The 22,982-nt window shown below is 40.3% G+C and overlaps 1 protein-coding gene across 1 annotated transcript in view; it reads right to left on the reverse strand.

The window, feature by feature from the left end:
- bmper (BMP binding endothelial regulator) overlaps positions 1-13,135 on the reverse strand; it is a 30,944-nt gene extending 17,809 nt beyond the window's left edge. Inside the window, exons 1-2 of the mRNA XM_063484915.1 lie at positions 13,030-13,135; positions 7,362-7,447 (exon numbers count right to left, since the gene is read on the reverse strand). Coding sequence (XP_063340985.1) covers positions 7,362-7,447; positions 13,030-13,135 — 192 coding nt within the window. The remainder of the gene's footprint in view (positions 1-7,361; positions 7,448-13,029) is intronic.
- Between the last annotated feature and the right edge of the window lie 9,847 nt (positions 13,136-22,982).

The raw sequence follows: 22,982 nt of genomic DNA on the forward strand, positions 1-22,982 counted from the left end.
GTTTTATCCACCCAGATTAGATGTGGGATTTCTTCTACACTTGTAGGCTCGTAGCAGTCAAAACATCATTTACCCATAAACCCAACCCTGATTTTAAACCAGAGGTGAGAGATTTCCCAGATGAACATCACAGAAAACAGTCATTCACAATGGTGAATAAACAAAACCATGTGCATTTTACCTCTGAGCAACAGGCGTTACCAAATCAGTCAGAGTTTCAGCTTTAAACACTGAAACGAATGTCAGGCAGCACGAAACTAAAAAAACAACAACCAATGCATGATTTGGGATTTGAAATATACAACAGATTAAAATACAGTTAAAAGTCCAAAATTTATGCCCATCTTCACACTTTCCAATTCTGTCCCCAGCCATTATATTTGACACCCCTGCCTTAGAGGGTTGGTCACTGCAAAATAGCACAATGTTGTTCCGAGTGATCACCTTGATTTCTATACTGATCTGCAGCGAATAGAACACCCACATCCATATGTCATGAGGGGAGAATGAAAATAGCCGTATGTTAAAGCCTTCATATATACCAGTTCTTAATCCAGAAGACAAAGGTCCTGCTGGGCCTTACCACTTGAAAATAAAAGCAGCAAACAAAAGCAAGGGCAGCAATTTGCTATCTGTTCATTTCAAGGTTTGGACTTGTGTGCAGGTTTTCCAACAAAAACAAAGAAGTTCATAACCTGAAATAAAGTCATGAATGCATTAGGATAAATGGAAATGGTATTTCCACTCAGCTTGCCGCTGTTTCCCTAGTATTTAAGTATTGCAAGGAACCAGAAGAGCACATTTTCATCACAGACTAAGAAACCTGGGGAATCACTAATCATGCAGCCACACAAAACAGGAAAGTGCACAATGCACTTTTTTAAGTGCATAATACATCCACAAAAAATCTTGGATGACATTTGGTTTCTATGGTACAGAATGATCTCAGCACAGGCAGCATGGAAGGAAATAAAAACATATGAAGAGATACTTCAGACTTTGATTATGATGGCAAACAACAGCAGCAAAAAAATACAAAAAACTGCCATTGGGTAAAATATACACAATGTTTACCAAAAAGCAATCAAAAATAAAATGGAACAAATAAAGAGACATAGAAAGATTTTGTTAAAATCTCACAGTTTGGTCAAAAGCCTCCAAGGTCATGTCCTTCTCTCTCTCTCTCTCTCTCTCTCTCTCTCTCTTTAGTCATTCATTAGCAGAAAGTGGTGTTAGTAGACCTCCTCCACCACTACCTGTCTTGTCATGAGGTCAAAGGTCACAACAGGTCACCACACCTTATAAACACTCGACATACCACCACGGCACCAATGCTGGCCAACTGGACGACCGTCTGTTGGAGAGTGACGACCCCCTCGACATGTGGAGGGGGATAAAGCTCTGGTATGCTCATAAGTGTGTGTGTCAGACAAAGAGAAAGTGAGCGTGATAATGGCTTTGTGTTTGTGTTTCTCTCTGTACACATGCTACTACAAGGGCTTCCACTTTAACTAATTTACAATGATTGCATTTGTGTGCAGATCTTTAAATTGTGGTAAATGAACACTGTTGATCAAAAACATGCTGATCATGAGTCATGACATAAAAAGGTGTTAGAAACATCAGATCCAGTAAGGTGTGCACCATCAGCATTATTGTCAGTTTAAATAACCTGTGAAAACTTGATACGTTCTTCTAGAATATTTTCCTTTTTTTTTGTCTATGTCCATGAAGGCCAATAATCTTTTATTAGTACAGTTTAAAACATAATGTGACTACGGGCTATGTACTCCATTGGAAGATGTTTTTTATCATTAATTTTTTTGACTTGGAAAATAGTTTTGATGATCACTTTTTGAGACTTAAGTTATTAAAAGTGAACAAAATGTGAATACTTCTCAGTTCTTCACTTTTTTTTATGAACATTAAAGATTTCTTGAATGGACAAACAGTCCTGAGCTGTGCCAACAGGGTTGGCGTTCCACTAGGAGGCGACAATGTTTGTGTTCAGCTTTGCTTCTCCTCATTAGTCTTTTTCTTCTTCTATCTCCTCATCAATCAAACCCTGCCTTTCTACCTACCTCCATCACTTTCCCTCAGTATTTGAAAAGCTGTTTTTTAATTTAACAAGCCACTCTGGCCTAAATATATCTATCATGTCTTGTTTTGTGTTTTAATAATTTCCACTAATGTGTTGAATTCATCAAAAGTCAAAGCCTCTTTCTGGCATTCCTCACCTTTCTTTTTGTGCTTTTCCTCAGACACCACTGTGGAGGAAGAGATCAGGTTTTGTCAGGTGCTACAGCACAGGAAAAGAAGCTCTCGAATTAATGGCCCACTTAAGCCCTTGGACTCTACACCCTTCCGACCTCACAAAACTTAACAACCTTTGCCACTGTGACCTTTCACCTTTCCTACAAAACAGACCAGTCGCAACCTCCCACAGACAGAAGGAGACACGGTACTTTTGGGGACGAGACAGCCGTGGAAAGACGCTGATGTTTCCAAAACTGTTTCCATGGGTTGATCTTTCTGACAGGAAAGAGCTCAGCATGACAGTCCTGCTTCTGTGGCCCGGCTGGTTGTAATAGAGGATGGAGTGGCAGGCTGAGTGTACTGGCATGTCTTTAAGTGAAGTGGTATTTTTATAGATTGGTCCAACGTGAAATGTACAGCACATTCCACCTTTATAACCAATGAGTTTAACACATTCATTTCCCTTTAGCAGCTTTGGGGATTTTAGCTATTTAGTTTTATATTTATTTATAGATTGAAAAGTAACACATACTGGTTTTGTTTTAGTGTTATCAGCAAGGATCTGTCTTATCAGGTAAACCTCACCCCTCCTGTATCGATCAGCTACTGTTTGAGAAGAGACACTGACAGGAAATGACCTCTGACCTTTCTCTCAGATCGATCACAGCTACTGGGTATAAAACTCCACACCCTCAACTTTTACACGCAGCTCAAGCGAAATGTTTGTTTGATCAATGAATGCAGTGCACATATCTCTGATGTTTGCCCCTCTGAATGATGATGTTTGATTTGGTGAAGGAATGGAGGCATGTTTGCTGTGATACTCACATTACATTCCAACAGCATGAGAATAACAAAAGCTGTTTCACACGGGCACTACAGCTCTGAATGTTTTTAAACACTACCTGGAGCAGCTGCATGTGAGAACCGGACACCAATCAGACTTTACCCTGCCAGAGCGTTTCCAGAAGTGAGAGCACGTCTGACGCAGGGAAATCTCCTGCTGTCTGCTACACGTGCTGACTTGAATCTGCAGAAATTGTACCGAGTTCATGTGTAAAAATGGCCGATGTATTTAGTCTGATCTGAGTTCACTGAAAAATGAGGAACTACTTTGTTCCAGCTCTTCAAAGCTGCCCACTTCTCTACAGCTTTTGAGGGAAATAATCACTGTAATCATTTTGCATGAACATTTGTCTTTTTAATAGTGTTTCCACTGAGGTCTCAAGTGAGATTTATTTACTTTCTCACATAACTGTTTCTAATCAGCAGAAATACACAGTCTCGTTTCCTGTTCTTATTCGGATCATATGGATATAGAAAAAGGCAAAAAGATAAAGTCTGGGAAATTCTGCAAAATCCTGAATAACATTTAAAAAAAATAGTGCACAACAACAATACCTGCACATGCAACTGTGACATAAATGAAAGACTGTGAACAATTAAAAACCTTTGTGAAGGTAAGAGAGCAAAATCATGGTTGATAAAAATAAAATGTTAAAATAAAACATGCGTGAAACCTTCTACCCATACAACACAGCAAAAAAGACAATAATGCCTGCTGAATGTTGGAATTTGGGGCTGTGGCTCTGTGGAGGAAGATTTGGGAAAAGTATGCCACAATTTCTTTTAATTATTGAGTTATTTGTAAGTTTTATGACAAAATGTGGCTCATGGGTCATCGTGCGTCAAGCAACTTTTATCAGTTGTGTTTATGTTTAAGCACAAGGCCAGTCTTGAATATCTTCAGACAACTATTTTTCATTATTGCCTGAGGCAAAACTGAGTTCTGTTTCCTTTCCATGCAATACTGAGATGAAATAAAACAGCAGATACTCATAGGTTGCGGTAGATGAAATTTTGTAACAGCAAAATGTGACTGTGCTGCTGTTACAAAAAAATGAGGGAGCCAACCAGAGGGTGAGGGAGGGGAGGAAGAGCTGATGAGAGAGTGGAAAAAGACATGGAGATGGACAGACAGATAGACGAGGACGGTGAAGAGAATGACGGCAGTGAACTGACTCCTTTCACGATAAAGGATCGTCATGGCGACCCGCCTGTCAGTCAGTCTGTCAGCCACATCCACTCCTGGCCGCATTACAGCTCTCTGCCTCACCCGGACACACACAATAGATCTTCTGTGTGTGCATATGTGTGTGTCCGATACCCACAGGGCAATTAGCAGGTACTCTGGACCAACTAAGGAGCCAACCCCCTCCGCTATGTTTCCATATATGAGTGACACTGGAGCCCGGATGCCCCCCCCCTCGACCAGCACTGCCACACAGGACTCTTTCTGGACATGTAGAACTGTCCAGAAAGAGTCCTGTGCAGAGGTCATGTAAGTATTTTCTGAGTTTTGACATTTCCTGGTACAAGAGGAAATTGATCATCAGAGTTTGGAACCAACTTTGGAAAAAGCAAAAGTCCAGAACAAGGAACAGACAGAAATTCTTCCTTTAATGCTACAAATCAAACAGAGAGGTAAAATAAATTTAATATTCATAATAATAGTGTCAAATGACAGAACATTAAGTTTTATGAAAATCAGGTCAGTATATTGATTAATAATGTTACTCTTTTATCACCTGGAGCAGAGAGAAATGGAAAATGTTTGCCACAAAAGCCAAAGTTGTGCCTTTCTACTGCAACCAACATACTTCAAAGGGCACACCTTTTATTTTGTATCACTTTCTCAAGTTTCATTACAGCTTAGGCAGTACTGAAACTTAGGCAGTCCATACATCTTTCATCCTAACTATAGGAAACCAGAGTGATCCGCTAGCAACCACAACAACCACAAGAAGGTTTGCAACTGATTTGACCTGGCGAAAGCCATCAGCCTCAAGCAACCTCTCTCCAACCTTGCACATTTTTTCCTTAGCAGCCAGAGGTTGCCAGCAGGGTCGCCAAACAGTCTCTATGTCTGAGTCATTGCAATGCATGGAGTAGGCAGGGCAGAGAGCAACCATTCATAACTGCATTTATGTCAGTGAGAGTGATCATCTCCTGAAGGAAGAGAAGCCATTAATTGTTTGTTACATATACATTTTGGCAGAACCTTAAATTTAACTACTCTAAATTGTAAATTCAGATTTATATTAGGAGGGAAGAAAAGCCGCATACCTCCAAATTCAATAAAGACCGAGCCCTAAGTGTATGGAAGTGTGTGTGTGTGTGTGTGCGTGTGTGCGTGTGTGCGTGTGCGTGTGTGCGTGTGTGTGTGTGTGTGTGCGTGTGTGTGTGTGTGTGTGCGTGTGTGTGTGTGTGTGTGTGTGTGTGTGTGTGTGAGTGTGTGTGTGCATATGCAGGGTGGCTTAAAGTAGAGATGAAAGGGCGGCCATTGCCTCCTGATGACTGATAGCATTCAGCAGGGCTTTGGCTGATGTCTGCCTGATAACACAGAGGACGGCTCAGTCAGTCTTTAGGCAGAGGGCAGCATTAGAGCAGCCAATCAGGAGCCAGTGAACAATCAAACATTAGCTGGGGCTTAATATTGTTTTAATTCCCAGGAATCATGCATTTAAAACCCAATTTATTCCCAATGTGGACATGACAATTTGGCTTAACGTAGACGTTAGCTTGATATGTACAGGTAAGAAAGTAGACCTGGTCTACTACTCTACTGCCCTCCTTCTGTGACCAGCATGGTTGCTTTCACATTTACTTTTTTATAAATTTGCCTACTTAATTAAATGCATTGAGACCCATCAGTAAGCCACTAATGGACATGTCTTACCATCAGGCGACTCATACAAAATGTCTATTTTCGGAAATATGCTTATAACCTTTTGTAAAGATCAATAAAATACGGCAGACTGCTTGCCAGCTTCATGGTGAGACGACATCATGAGGTAACTACACTTGACCAAAAAACGTTTGTGAGTTTTTGAACAGACTAGAAAAAACAAAGCGTGGCATGATGATCCATGATTCTTACTGGTAGATTTTGTTACTGCTGGACACTGCCAGGCTATGCTTATATTAAGCCAAGATCAGTGGCCGCTGCTTTGGCTTTATATATAACAATACAAAAGCAGAATCAATTTTCCCATCAATTCCTAAATAATGAAATTAAATTATTCCTTTTTGTAACATGTCTATTGCAAAATCTAAACTGTAATATATTGCCTGTCTGCAAGAGGCATGGTCCCGATTTTGGGCTTTAACTTCTAACCAATCATAAACTTGCATTTTTGTGAAGATAAATATAAAAAGGAATACAGTGTGTGGAGCTTATGTAAACTAACAAATCGGCACAGACGCACACAACACGCCCTCGAGCTCACGCCTGCATGGTAAACTGTGTTCTGGTGGCTTTTATAGAAATGTGAATGAATCTTTCTGCCAGTGTCAAAGCAGTGACACAGAAAGGATTTGTTGGTCCATTCTCATTCTCTAAAACAAAAGGCTCTACAGCAGTAAAGGTTTGGAGAGGGAGCAGGGCAGGGGTCAAAGAGCACATGTTCCAGGAAAGAGTTGCCCCCTAACGTTTTGTTGGCTGATTTTAACAACCAGGCCGAGCCAAGACAGCGTGACGACAAGCATGAATGTTAAAGTAAACAATCCCCACTTCATGTTTCACTGATATTTTGTCGTAAATTTGAAGAAAATAGTAAAAATCGCATTATGAAGTGGTTTCCTGTACTTGTAAATGCAACTGCTTGCAATCCTCAGGTTATGTGAGCAAAACATTACACACTGTGATAAAGAGGTTGACGCTTCAAACGTTTAATACTGCTAAAGTGTTTTAATCACAAAGTCGAACATCAAATCAAAGAACATATCCATCAAATCTGACCTGAAACTTTGCCAGAAACTTGTGTTACAAAGTCCTGTCAGTCTGTTACAAATCTTTCACAACCTTCTGATAAGAAACACCTCTCAAAGCTCAATAATCAGCTTTACAAATACTACTATCAGCGCTCAGAGAGGTCATTTTATCCATTCAATCTGAGTGGAAATCCTGTAGCAGCAATTACATGTCAAGGAGGCGAGAAAAAACAGCGAGGGCAGGGCGCCATGGCAGCCAGTACCTCTCTATCATTAGACACACTGCGACCTCTGCAACATATCTGACAGCGACGAGAAGGAATTAGTCTTACCAGACAGACGCATGTAATGCAGGGGTTGTCGGTGATGTTGGGGATGTGGAGAACCTCTCCTTCATTGTCACAGCTGGCCTCAGTACCTATAGAGGACAGGAGGAAGGTGAGATGTAGGAGAGTGAAAAACGATGATGATGATGTCACACAGGCTTGTATTAAATACTTTTGCACAACACAACGAGCGATGCAAAGCAGAAAGAAGCTTGGATTTCTTCTACGCCAGTGTGGAGATATTTGATACGTCCTAAACTAACAATTTTTAAACATGCAACAATCAACATATAATAAATATTTAACATGTACATAAAGAAGCAGCCTAAAATACATAAATATACATATTGTGACTTTTACTACACAAGCATACTGAACTGGTCACTTTAAGTCTAATTTGTCTGTCTGGTTAAGAGCAGTGACTTTATATCTCAGATTATTAAAAGTAGAGACCCAGCTGCCAACAATCCAGTTATTAAAAAATTATGCTAGATGAACCAACTGTTTCCAGTGCCTGTTACTTAGCACTCGTGGGATGGAGCATGTCCATCTTCACCTTCATCTTTTTTTTTTCTTATTTCAATCTCAGTTACACACTAAAAGTTTTGTAACTGTATCTTGCCCGACTCTGGTGGTATCATGTTGACTAAATTTGTTCACAGACAGACATAAAAACACCTGCCACAGTATTCAAAACTGTCTTTGTTGGGTTTCTGCTACAGTAGATGTCTCCAGGACCACAATGATGTTGTGATGACAGACAGACTCATAAGAAAACAATGAAAACGATGTCTGCCATGCTAAAGAGACTGGTAAACATGAGTCAGTCGGTTTGTTACGAGTCCAATGTAATCTGAACCAACGACAGGAAACGACCCTAAATCCATGGGTTTATGGGTAGAAGAACACAGATGTCAACATCTCGGAGGCACCAGTTTCTGCTGCTTAGAAAGCTGTAGCAGCAAAAAACAAAAAGCCTCCAGACTGATACTCGGCCGTTTGTTCATGCACTATATTTGTTTGACTCTCTGAACTAAAACCTTCCTTCTTAATTACTTTAGAGCTGAATGGGTGTCATTGAGGTGAAGTTAAAGCCTGAGTGTGAAACTACTTCCTGCTTCCAGTAATTTGTCGTGCGTCTGCAGTATCTCCTCCATGGCTGAATGAACACAGTTTCAGAACTTAAAGTTCATCCAAAAAACTGTTTTCTAAATTGCACGATGATGAAAAGTATTCAAAACCCAAGAGTTTGAATGCTTTAACTAGAGACCATATTTCAGTGGTTTCACACCAGCTGCAGCAGTTCATGCACTAAATACAGAAATCTCATGGGCAATTACAAATCTCAGAGAATATAAAGGCATTAAATGAGGCCATTGTCCCTGTACTTCCAGTAATTAGTGGTCAAGTACTCGGCTACAACTATCTTCGAACTCTATCTTCATTTGGACCTCAAGTACACACGTGTGAAGTTTCATGACTGTACATTTGCGATACTATCACCTTGACAAAATCTATCTGCCCAAACATCTGAACAGCTGCCACAGGACTCATAGCCTCCTTCTGTGCTGGTTTCTGCTGCGATAGGTCTCTTTAGCACACGTAAACGGACTGAATGAAAACCAGGCAAGCTGTTGTAGGTAAAGACTCAGGACACTTTGATATTTTTGGTTGATCTCCTATCAGTTTGACCTCTGACTCCTGACTGTTGGTTTGTTGCAATGTTGACAATTCAGGAATCTACCATCCCCTAAATGCCTTCCATGAAACAAAGCAATGTGCACGAGGCACAAATCTGCTCTACAGAAACAGATACTTTAGGGATTTTATCTGCTCATCACCCCATTGAATTTACTACCTGCCAACCTATTTCCAAATGCAAAAAATCCCCCATCAGTACCTAGTTTTTGTGATTAAAGATTATATTATAAATCCCAGTTTCCTGTGGAGCATTTCCCCGCTGTGTGAAAGCCTCACCTGGATGCTATTGCAGTTAAATCACTGCAGCAGCTCTGTGCTGCTCTTTATTGGATTTGGGAACGTTTACATTACCTGAGATAGTTTTACGCTTGCCAAACACATCGGTTACGAGCATTTATCTAAGTTATAAAAACACAAAACAGGTTATGTTAAAAATTAGACATGAATTCTTGCACACTATGATACTGGGACTAAGTAGCTCTAGTTTTCTCCCTAAATATACTGAATTTAGTGACAGTCCTTTACTTTTTTACCATGAAGTCCACCATCATAACCAAATATAAAGAATTTTTGCAAGATTTTTGTCCCCAAAATAAGCTGACTAGATACATCCGATAAAATCTGCTGGCAACAGGTGTCATTACACTTTGGAAAAAAAAAAGATTTTGATGGTTGCTGGTAAAGAAAAAGAGCTTATGTGTTCCCCTGGCTAAAATCAAGCACCCAATAAGACCAAAATGACACTGGATTTTAAACCCACTATCACTGTAAATTAAATATGGAGCATGATTGAATGAAAAGGCTGAAGGCCGTAGCAACGGTAACATCAGCTCATGTCTGAAGTCATAAAGATCTTAGCAATGTTTATATCAGGCTTGTAATGCAGTAAACTTAGATTCCACACTGCAACAATAGTTCCTTATAGCAGCGAGTCATGCCGTCTGTTTTTGTCCCTCTGAGTTCAGCAGTAAACCAGCCTGAGCCTGTGGATTCGGGCAGAGCAGACAAACCCTACCGACTCCGCCACTGTAAAATTTACAACCTTTCGAGTGTAATTAAACTGGTGGAGCTATAAGTGTCGGGGGTGAGGGATGGAAGGGAAAAGGGGTGTAGGCGGGTGGGGGTCCCAAGCCTTTTTTTACAGTGCCAAAAAAACCAAACTCTCATTTTCCAGCTGCTAGATTTGCCTCATATCCATCTTCCCAGCACTGTCAATATAGACATTATAACTGATGCATTTATATAGTTCCTCTCTATTTCAACCCTCTGCCAAGTGCTGCAAGTAAAAGGCAGATGAAGTAGTTCAGAAAGCCATTAATAGTGCCGGAGCTCAAGCTGGCTCAGATCTGTGACCTGTCTTCCCTCAGAGATCACTATCTGACTCTGATAGGCAAATTGGCAAAAACACCACAGCTGATTAAAATCTAATAAATCTTTTGTTTGAATTGACAGAGAGACTTTGCTAAATGTCAAATCTATCTATATTAACCCTTTCAGCTCCTTAACAAACAATTTCACACTCTGTTGCTACCTGCTCTGTAAAATCTCTCTAATTAGCTTAAACTGTGAATGTACTGCACGTTGTCATACAAACAAAAAATACAACTAATGCATTAAAGTAATTTCAGGCACAGCAGGTGGAGCAAATGTTAACTGCTTTATATACTGTCAGGTGGTTTCATCTAATAAATCTTACAAGCATCATGTTTTCTGTCTGTTTTGTATGTTAAAATAAATCCTGTCAAATAAATGTTGCAGTTTTTCACTTGAAATAAAAAAATGAAAACACTAAAATATATTAAATTAATCTACCTTATTCCATCATGTTTCTGAAGAGCTGGGCCTTTTTGGTAATGCAGGCAACTTGGTGTGACTTTAAGACTTATGAAACATAATAAACATTTAGAGCTGAGTTTTGTTAACCTTGAAAAACAATGCCAGCAAATACACATTCATGCAATTTTGGAGAAACAGTTCTCAGACTACTCCGCGAAATATCGGTCTAATAAATAATAATTATAATTATATTTGACTCAAAGGTTTTCTCCCAACAATTAAGTAACTAGCCTCACTTACATGTCAATGCATAGCAATGCAGGACTCATATAAGTATCATTAACAGTTCTGATTCAGTAAATGTTTGCAAAAAAAAAAAAATGTAACAAGTGCTGCGAAGTGGATTTAAACACGTTCTACTGTGGCTGTGGACACTCTAGTGGTCAGGATGACCTCTGAAGCGGCTGCTCCACCTGCTGTACTGACACGTTCAACCATCTGACTGCAAGACCTCAAACAGTTTAGAAACTTCTGGTCTGTGGTTCAGCAGACAATAGGCAGATGATACAGCGCGTGTTTGGGATGCCAGGTGGGGGAATCTGATCTGCTGGGATCGTAATGGTGCAGATGATAAAGAGGCTGTTGGTTCTCAGGGGTTTCTCACGCTGTTTTATGTCAAACAGATACACTAGGGATACCCATCTGGTACACGTTTTGTCCCTGATCTGGTTTTCATCTATCCGGGTTTGCTTTAGGAAAATAAGATAACTGCTAAGAGAGGGGGACCCCTAAAACCAGAACTCGTTCTTATCAGAACCGCAGCGGATGTGCATAAAGTAATTTATGGCGCTCCTTGTTATGCTGAGGTCTGTATTAGTGTTTAAAGCTGAAGTAAAACGTCTGCTCTAAATCACATTTTCTCCTTTAATTAATCAATTTATGATGACATTAATCCACTGTGGCCATGGCAACACTACCAATGACCTGGAGGACACAGAAGAAAAATAAATAATCATTATCAAATGCCAGGTTAGGTCAGTAAAAGCAGGTCAGCAGCAGAAGTCTCGTGCTTCACAAAGCTGTTTACCCAGCGATAAGACGCATACACGCCGGGCTGACTGGCTGAGGAGCCCGCCCAGCGCGCACCACCACATCCACCTTTCATTCACTCCACTTGTATTTTTCTCACACTTCAACGGCGCTGTAGGGCAAACAACCGATATCCTATGATGCAATCTGGCTGTCAAAAGAGGGTGAGCAAGCCGGGGAGAGAGCGCGCGTTTAGTCCCAAACAGGGAGGCCGCTCAGGAGGGAGGACAGAGTGCTGTTAAATTAGAGCTGGTTAAGGAAAGTGGTTTTCACTTTACAGCCTGCTTGTAACTAAAAACTGGGTTAATTACAACCCAAAGTGACACAAATATCAATTTGAGTTAAAGTCACTTATAATTCTACGCAGACCTTGTATCATAATGATCCGAATCATCGTGTAATTTTTGTAAGTTTGATGTAAATCACTTTGATATTGGCTCATCGTGATAGCTATGACAGAAAACGACTTCCTGCAAATAACAAGGTCTGCTGCAAACTACAAGCGTGCCAGGCTGGACTTGCTGTTTGATATTATCTCTACGGCTTCAAATAGAAGCACAAGCGTATTCCCCGCAGGGTGGCACAGAGAGGATAATCCCGGGTGAAGTTTTTAATCGCGTGATAGACTTTCCCGTAAAACGCCCAGATAAACGTTGCTTGTTCGAGAGAAAAAATAAATAAAAACAAAATCTGTAAATACTATTTTCTAAAAAAAAAAAAAAACCCTGTAAAATATACACATTTTGGTGAGCTTAAAAAACAAAATAATTTACGGTGATGCTAAGGAAGGGTTAGGAAAACGGGTAATAAAACGGGTAAAATAAAACCGCTTTTCATCCTTTTCTGCTTCCTTGTGATCGTGAAACAAACTGAAGGTTATCATCAGCGCTTCCTGAACCCTTCCCTACGCTGCCACATTACTGGTCATCAGATATATAGAAGCTGGAGTGACTTTGGTTTGGTGCGCTACTCTTGGAAGAGTAAAAAAAGACCGAAGGAGCACGGAGACGCGGCAGCAGACTAAATAACCAGGGGTTTGGGTAGATTTTTACGCACGGAGGGAGTTGTGATGTGTTATTATGAAGCCTTATGATCCCTTTAATCTTACCTGTAATTAGCGGAGAGGAAGACTGGGGCGTTTGGAGCAGCAGCAAAAAGCAAAAGAAAAACCTACAGGTGGACCAGGAGGGAGGGTTCAACCAGCGGAACAACATCCTCGGGTTTGCTCCAGGAAGAAGAATCAAAGAGCTTGGGGGGGGGGGAATGAAGGAATAAATAAAATCAATCCAAAGGAAAACAATGAAGACAAAAGTTCCACAATCAACGCTAATCTCGAAAACTTCTGGTCTGCATGTCAACCAGTAGAGAAAGCCTCCTCAGTTTGTCAGTTTGAGCTGAAATGCGAAGTGGCAATCAGCCAGACGCGCGGTGATTACAGTGATATTAAAATGACAAAGACGCGCCGGCAAGCAGGAGACAGCTGTGCCGCGCACGCCCTGCGGAAAAAAAAGACAGTCTGTGAACGAATTGAAAATATTTACATAGAGAAGCAGTCTCAGATTTTGCAGACGTGAATATCCTGAGAGGAACGGCGAGCTGTGAGTTGTTAAAATGACTTTTGCTCCACTCCGACTGTCAGAAGAGTCCAGACCGAAGTGTCCGAGGTAAATGCAGCTCTGATGTACACGTGCACATTTATATCAACAGGAGAGTTTAAACTCAAACGTCTTCCAGCAAGCGAGTCAATTTTTTTCCCCAGCAGTAGACTTGTCTTAATCTGCGCTCCCAATCCCAAAGTCCGCTTGTCACATGGATGCTCGATGCCGACTCTTTCGGGGCGGAGAAGCGGACTGCAGCCTCTCTCTGGCTGAGCGGTGTAAATAGTCGACCTGCTTCTCCTCCTCCACCCCCGGTATTAAAGCGGACCTCTGGTGTCGGAGCGCACCACGGAGCCAGAAAGTCCTGCCTCCTCTGTGAAACCCGGACCTCCTCCCGTCTCCAGATCTCTCCAAAACTTCCTCCATACCCCCTAACCCAGACCCTCTCTGGTCCCCATATTCAGGTTTCCTTCTGTGACCCCCAAACCCTGGTCCTCCTGCTACTACTACTTTAAATAAATAAATAAATAAATAAAATAATGAAAGCTACTACTTCTGTTTGACTGCTTCTGAGCGTTTGTGCAGCTAATGTAAATCTCCCTGTATCTCTCTCTCTCCCTGTGTGAGTGAGAGAGAAAGAGAGAGAGAGAGAGATAAAGTTACATTACCAACAAGCCAGGAGAGCTTTATGTCTCCACTCTGTAAGTTTATGGACTTAAAAAAGAAGAAAAACACTGGAGAAGAAAAAAGGAAAGGAAAGAGAGATGATGAAAAAAATCAAGTGCAACATGTGTGTTTCTTGAAGAAGCCAGCTTTCTTCTAAAATGTCATTATTTAGCACACTCAGAAGTTCTAGCCTTTATTTCACTTAATCTCTCCTCGCTAAGTGGGTTATTGTGACACAAGTAGCAGAATTCCACAATGATTACCCTAATAAATGTATTGATAAATGAATATTGGAGGCAAGAAAAAAGGATTTATCTCCGTGACTGTTACTAGTAATTAATTGTTTCATTACTTCCTTTTTTATAGATTGTTATCGTGTCCTGTTTAGTGTAAAATTATGTCACCATGTTTACTTTAGGTCTGGACCTTTTTTTCCCCTGTTTTGTCTTAGGCTCCTTAATCACAATGAAGGGGAATTTTAATGCTCTAGCATCACATCAGAGACAATATGTGTTTCAACAGCTTTCCTGTTACAACATGAAAGTCCTCACAGCACAAAGCTAACTACACAAAGAAATCCATTTCCCAGTCTGGTGATGAAAAACCTGACTGTCTTGCACATAGCCCAAAATTAATTCCAATCCAATAATTTTGAGATGAAGTGGAACATTGGTTGCAAGCTAGACCTTGCCCAGCAGTGATGGACCTCATTAACACTCTTATGACTGTACAGGAGCAAATCCGTGCAGCCAGATTCCAACATTTGGTTAAAAGTATTACACAAGAGAAGTAAAAGGTGTTACAGTACAAGATTAATCTCATATTAGAATGTTTACATTCTTTTATCCATATAATGTAGTTGAGCCTGCTCATATGCATGCTTTGGTTTTAGGATCAAACTTCACACCGATTCCAGGGGTGGGCAATAAATTTTCCCAAAGGTACCACATGAGAAACTGAGACTGTCCCGGAGGGCCACGCAAATAAGCTGAACTGCTCAGTATTAATTTTACTTCTTTATAACTTTATTGGTGCAGTCCTCCACAGCAGTCTCAGTTTCTCGTGTGGCCTCTTGAGGAAATATATTACCTAGCCCTGAATTAAGCCATGCTGAAAATTAGTTTCTATCTCAATTAATTTCACAATAAACAAGTCCTGGTTCCTGACACAGGACTTTTAAGGCTCCATTAGTGGCTTTTGAAAGGGTCAAAGGTCCACAGTTGCTAAACTGGGGTCTGGTGGATTCTCTAGGGGACACAAATGTAAGCATTATATTATGAGGAGTGAGCAAAGGATTTCTGGTTTTTCTTTCTTTCTGAGACTGTTTTCCATTTAAAAACGCACATTAACATTTTATTCAGTTTTCACACCCATCTGTTTACGATCGAATGATTTCGCCCTCTAGTGGCCATACTAACAAGAGCCGTTGTTAGGAGGCTGCTCGGGAGGATGTTGGGGTGGATTATTGGGCTGATGCTACATGAAGTAAAGAGCATGCACAGTCCCTTCTTATTTTGAGCATAAAGATTCTCTCCACATCTCTTGACCTTTGACATTGTCAAATTATATAAATACTTTCTAATGGTTTTGCTACTGTTTATTTTACAGCCCTATATCAATGGTTGCCTCCTGAAAAGTCCTCGAAAGAAGCAACAAACCACTGATGTGGTTGTTTGGGTTGTAAGATTATTTCTGTTTTTTGCTAATTTTCGGAAACACCCCTTCCCTCCTTTGTGTCAGACTCAGCATGCTCCTTCACATCATAAATGTCTCTATATTCCCGCATTAAGTTCCCATAAATCTGCAGTCTGGAGTCAGCATTTCAAAGCCTCATGTGACAGATCAGGCAGGTTGCATGACAGTGTCTGTGTATGTGTGTGTCTGGCCTCTTTAAAGTGAAGCTCATCAGATGCTCAGACGGGGAGGAAAAGCAAGTCTTCAAAGAAATAATTAGGACCCACCCAGCAGCTTTTAACTGAGCATCAGCCGCTGCTCGAAATGTGCTGCTGCACACTGAAAACACACACCAGTGCAAGCACAGCTGAGGTGTGCATCAGTCAAATGAGACAGAGAGGAAGAGAGTCCAAAGAGTAAAGTGTGTGCTTGTGTGTGTGTTGCAGAGAGAAAAAAGGAAACTGTGCTTTTAAAAGTAAGCTTGTGGAAAAAAAAAAAAAAAGCATGCTGCATGTGTTAAAGAGATAAAGATCAAGACATAATGTGTGTGGCGAAAGACTTTATGTGGTTAAAAGAGAAAGAAAAAAGCACAGTGTGTTTAAATGAGACCATGAAAGGTCCTGTTAAAGATAAAGACTGTCGCAGTGAGATTGAATTTCAGTAATATTAACCACTAGATGGCAACAGGGAGAAGAAGGGGGTCTACCTGATCTGACTGCAGATGGTCCTTTAATGATTATCCACACACAAACGCATAAACACAGACTGAGGAAATGTTGGAGAAAGTCATGAAGGATGCTGCAGAACCCAAAGCAGGTGCTACTGGGACTCAAATATCGGCTATACTTTTCTTTAAAAACTATATAAATATATTGTCCCATTTTATGGCATCAGTCTTGATTTCCTTTTTTTTTAAAATCTCATCAGTTTTATTAAGTGAATCAAATTTTTTGTAACTTTTACAAAAGTCTGTTCTCCTGTTTTTTTTTTCTCCTTCTTTTTAATACAGGCTGCTTTGAATGAATTTCCCCAAGACTGATTAATCAAGTTGTGCTGAAGTGAAATTAAATGCTTCAGTTTTATAGAAGTCTGAAAGAGCTGTGGGATTAAAAACTGCTTCTTACATCTTACAAACCTCATAATTTTTGTTAATTTGCTATTTTCATGTAACCACTCACAAACTCGGTGAAAATATCAACAAATGAGAAAGTCAGATGTATACAGTATGTGTTCAAAAGCAAGGTGAGGAGACAAAAAGACATTTTCTTATGGTAGTTGGCTGGCTTGCGGACACAGGAGGTTTTCAGGGTGTGTGATGACCCTCCTGCATTCAAACTGGCCACAGACGGCAGCTGGGGCCACAAAAGCCCCGAGGTTAAGGCCCCCCCTGCAGTGGGTAGGTCTGGCTCAGAGGCGAGGAGGTGACAATGACGATGTCAGGAATGCTCCTGGTCAGGACGTTGTCCAAAGTCATGCTTTCTCACATGTAACAACACATCAGGGGACAAGCAACTATCTCACAACTGGAAATCTTCCATTCGATTCAGGAGGGGGAGCTGGAACAGAACCCAAAGGCGGCAGCACACATGGTGCCCACTCACTCACTGTAAATTAACCGATTAACAACATGCACTTTTCTCACACGGACAGAATGCACTGACCTTGTACTCGATAGCTAGCTGGTTACAGATGTTTTAATGTCCAGTCAAACTGTGTTGGATGTTTGCATCATTTGCTAGAGAAAAAAGAGAGAACGGATAGAATCTATCCACTGTAAGAATAACACGTGACAGCGATCAAAGCTGTAGTTTTTGAAACATTTCTGTCTGGTCCAAGTGGTGTCATCAGAGAAAACAGCAGTTTAAGCTACTTAATTATAAAACCTGTCACCTTACAAAGTGGTACCTGTGAGAGGGAATAAATAATGAAAAAAAAGATCCCACATTTAATATTTAAACCACCAACACGAGTCAGATGAATGAGTTGGATGTCGATGTTACCAGTAGCCAAAATGTTGATGCTTCTTCCTGCAGCCATGGATCACAGCTGGCAGCACGAAAGGTGGAGCTGCACAATAAAAACCCAAATTGTGACATGAAGTTGTTGCGTTTTACATCCTTGTAATGAAGTAAACTGCAGATATTTAAGATGTTTATGGAGGCAGTTATGAACAGCCTCAGACGAACACCCTGGAAACTGTGTGTAAAGTGTAAATGAGCCAAATGGAGGGTTTGATACCTTGTATATTTCAAGATGTAACTAACAGCTCAAGCTGCTTATGTGAAGAAGTGAAGTGTTTTCCATGTATCATTCAGAGAGCAGGGAGGTATGTTTTTAGAGAGCTGCTGAATTAGAGCGGGAGCTCTGGGATATATCACGCTGCGTACTCTTCTGGTTTTACAAGCTTCTTACAGGGAAGTCGGGCTACAAGCTAATCTCTTGGCATGTATCACTGCTGTCGGACAGAAGCCACATATCTGCAGAAAGGACATTCTGCAGGAAGGAAGCAAGGAATGCTGTTCTTACAGGTTTCAAGGGCCCAGAGGTCATGAAACTCACTTGGCAGATAATTGACTTTGTAAATTTCAGCTCAAGTTAGAAAAAGAAAAACAGTCAAATTGCAGTTGCGAGGAGGGGTTTTCCATGATTGCAGCAGAGATTAGTTTTCAGCTCATTACCTGCTTCTCTGGACCAGCACAGGAACACACACAGAAGCAAGGAACTGTGCTGTGATTTTTGCACAGTGGCCAAACAGCATTATTACAACTCTCTCATATCACGTGACGAACGCTGGCGCGAAAAGTCTTTTCCTCCAAGAGACAATGACACTGGACACTGGAACAGTAGTTGCTGTAAAATGGTGAATAAATCTTTGAGTGTATTACAAACCTCAGGAAATGACTTGTTTTATTATATATTAAAAAAAACCCTTATCCATTCATAAGATTAACATTTAAAAAGTGTAGAAGAGACTTTATTTCATCCCATAGCTATAAAGCGCATGATCAAAAGGGGCTAAAATTGTGGAAGCAAGCAGAACAACTTGGTAGATTATGTTATCAAGCTCTCTTTATTACACCCATGACTGAGGGAGACCTTCACATGACAATGGGCCAGCTGGGCCAAAAAGCATTACCTACAAAAACCATCATTATGAAAATACAAGTGCTGCTATGGTCATTTCTTTTTGCATGTTTTTAATCAATGCAGGCTTCACAGTGTAGTGGTTCACATATTTGCCTAACAAGCAAAAGATCCTGAAGATGCTCTTCTCAACACAAGAACCGTCTTTTAATCCATGCTGGTTTCAAATATGTAAAGCCTCTCTAGCATTTAGAAAAGGGAGACTTGCGTTTTTTGTTTTTAATACATCATAATAAGGTAAAGTTTAGAAGCCACGCAGTGACTTGTGGAAATAGTCCATCAGGGGAAACATGGAATGCTGCAGCAAACCTGGAAGCTGGCTCAGACACTAAAGAGAGCAAACTATAATTAAAATGTGGGGATGTCGTCTTTGAGATCAGTTGAGAGTGGCTGTTTTTACATGTCAAAGAAAAAAAAACATAATGAGTAGGAATTCAAACTCAGCTGACATGAGACAAAGTGAATTGCACACATTCAGCAACAGTTTTTTTATGTGCAGGATAAAATACCTGAAAGTACAGCCAAAAATTATTAAGCTTCACTATGAAAACAAGAACCGCCAGAGTGAAAGATAAGGCTCACAAGATGGTAGTGAGACCTGCTGTGATGTATGATTCAGAGTCAGTGGCACCGATAAAAAGATAGGAAGCTGAGCTGCAGGTGGCAGAATCGAAGATGTTAAGATTTCCACTGGGAGAGACCAGAATGGACAAGACTGGAAATGAGTACATCAGAGGGATAGCTCAGGTTAAACAGTCTGGAGACGAAGTTGGAAAGCCAAGGCTGAGATGGTTTGGAGATACTGGACAAAGGATGGTGAATATGGGTAAAACCAGGAAGACCTCATTGAAAATAATGGAGGTCATGAAGGAGCACATGCAGAGGGTTGATGTGACAGAGGAGGATGCTGAGGTGAGGTCGAAGCAGATGATCCACTCCTAAAGAGAGCAGCTAAAATAAGAAGTAGAGTGGTAGTTCTGAAGCTTGGAGACATACACGTATCAGCCACAACATTAAAAAATACTCACTTTGACCCTTATGATCTACCTAAACATCTCTGCAGGCCAAGCAACCCCTTCTCCACAGCAACAGGGCTCCCTGACGGCAGCAACCTCTCCAATAAAGACAACATTTAAGATATTTTTATTTTTATGTTGCTTAACTAAAAGGGTCTTTCTCATTTAGTTTTGGTTTTATATAACTTGCCAATGTGTCATGAAAACATGATATAGACAAATCACCAGAGAAATGATCAGAGAGATGCAAAGAAACTTGAATCCAAGTATAATTTCAGGGGGGACAAGATATTTTTCATAAAAGTTATTGTTGGAGAAATTTCATAAACCTTTGACTCTGACTCAAGACACTGACACTTATATAAATTATGATTTTCAGTTTTTATTTCCCATGATCACAAAAATTAAAGTCACTGCCTGCATTTTTCAAGGTAGCCGTTGAGAGATAAAAGTTGATTCGGTGTAATTCAGGGAATATTATTGCACTAAAACTGTGTTTTTATAGCAAATATATTGAAGATGTTTGTATTGAATATCTGCAAATTTAAAACATTTTGTGCATTAAGTGACATGTAGATAAATAAACATATTTATTTTAAATAATTTTATGGCAAAAATGGACACAAAGATGAACTCTTACAAAATGGAACAAATCATATCGTAAATACTATTTTCTATTGTCCTTTCACATAAAAGACTGAAATGTGATAACATCACTTTGGGAAGTAAAAACATGATGTAGCTGCGTTACTAAGGAAAGATCATTTCTTGTAATTTTCCACCGGGATCAAAACACAGGATCAGTATTGTTCACACAAAAAAAGAAATCCGAGCTTAAGTTCCCCGTGGCAGAAATGAAATGTTGCTGACGCTTCAAATCTGCAGCGAGAGTAAAATGATGCGGCAATTATCTAATCCAGTTTGTTTACGCCTTAAACCCAGAGAGACAGAAATAAGCTTGGAAATAAAACCCCAGAAGAGACGTCTGCTCCTCAGTGTCTGAATCCCAACTCTGCGCTCTGTCCAAACTTCCACTGCGGCCCCGTTACACTTTGATTGTTGAAGTATTGTTTGATGTTTTTAACAGTTGGGCGTGTGCAGCTACGTTTAGTGGTTCCTCACATCAGTGCTGATTTACTACAGGCGTGAAAGAGGGAAGAAGTCACTGATGAGGAAAAAAACTAAATCTGGGAAAGTGTTTAAAACACATAAACACTAAACACTAAGCAGAATGAAACAGAGAGAAACAGCAAAAGTAAAGAAAGGAGGAGGCAAGGAGACAGGAAGAAAAAGTGGGGACTAATTTGTTTTGTGACAGAAAAATGAACCAAATGGTGGAACAGAAAGTAGCTTGGACATCCAACAGACCTGGATTTGGCACAGGACAGCATCTTCTAGCTGTCGGTTCTACAGCAGCCTTTTTTTTTTAATCTTTATTTTATCTTCAACCTTCAAGATGAATGCTGAGTTTGAAAAAGAGAGGGAGCAGGACAGAACGAAAAAAGAACGCAAACTCATCCGAAACAATTACAGGCACACAAAAAATGCTCCAGATAAACACACTCCAGTGTGAGACTAACACGCTGACTACACATGTGACCGATTCTTGTGCAACATTCATTTCGCAGGAAGAGCTGAACTCTGTGTGACTAGTTAACCGATTTTGACATACAAAAATAAGTATTGCAAGAACCATAAATCAGAGCACGTGTTACATTTTCAAACACTCCTCGAACCTTACGAGATATTTTTCATCTGTCTCTTTAGTTGAGTTTAATCCATTTCTTTTGACCATTTCCATTTGTTCGTACCCGACGCATGTTTATTATTCTACACAAATATCGAAAACTATTTCTGTTTGTGCTCCAGGGATGCAGGGAGTTTCTTTTATTCTTTTCTTTTTTTTTTTGGTAGGGTCAGAAATATGTCCAAAGATCTAAAGTTGGAACGTCACGTGGACAAAGGGGGTAGAGTTTTTGAGTTCCTGAGCTTTTGAAAAAGTTCAAGATTTCCAGGAAAAGTTGCCTTGGGTGGAGAAGGAGCTGCAAAGTGCTGAAAGAGGAAAGAAAACAACAAAGAGAGTCAGGTAATTCTGTGAGGGATGACAGATGGAGGGATGAAGTGGTGGGAAAGAGGATAAAACGCTAAGAGAGACGGACCAAAGGGTGAAAGTTAAAAGGGACGATGAAAGAAGATAATCAAGACCATAAGTAAGAGATTGGGAAAGAGTTAGTGAAAGAGGAAATGGAAACCTAAACAGAGTTTAAAAAAAAATACCGAAAGGAAGAAACTGATAAGGAGTGAGCAAGAGCGAGAGATGTAAGATACAACAGAGAGAGAAAAAAACATTGGGAGAGGAAAGAGGGATAAGAACAGAAGAAATTCATGAGAAACTGTAAAGACAGATGACAGTGGGGATAAATATAACTAAAGAAAAACAAAGATCACGTTTTTTGAAAAGAGAGACGTAATGGCAGGTATGAGCTGAAAGAGTGAAATGAAAATATTTGACCAAATGAGAAAAGGAAACAAAAATTGAGAGAGTTTTTGTGGCAGTGTAACTCTATCTGTAGCGCTCCTACATGTACACACACTGGGAGCTGCTGCCAACTTAAACAGCAGCAGCCCTGCTTTAGCACCGTTACCCAATCTGCAGCTGATCTCGCCCGCGCAGCCCAAAAAGAGGGGAAAAGAATAAACAAAAGGGGATCACTTCAAAAGTCGTCAGACTGAGCTCCGTTTCTCAACTTGACAAGTGTTAGGTTGGCTTTCACTCTTTGTCCACAACTCTCTGTGGAAGCACAGAAATGTAAGAGTGTGAGAAATGATGGAAATTTGCACATTTAACCGTTTGCCCATGTGAAAAGGTCAACTTTGCTGGAATTCAAAGAAGAAAATCTTGTCTCAAGATTTTAGTGCAACGATTGCTTAACTTAGTAAAAGGTGAAATTGAATGAAGCATG

The sequence above is a fragment of the Pelmatolapia mariae genome, linkage group LG10_11 (genome assembly GCF_036321145.2).
Source record: "Pelmatolapia mariae isolate MD_Pm_ZW linkage group LG10_11, Pm_UMD_F_2, whole genome shotgun sequence".
NCBI classification, from domain to species: Eukaryota; Metazoa; Chordata; class Actinopteri; order Cichliformes; family Cichlidae; genus Pelmatolapia; species Pelmatolapia mariae.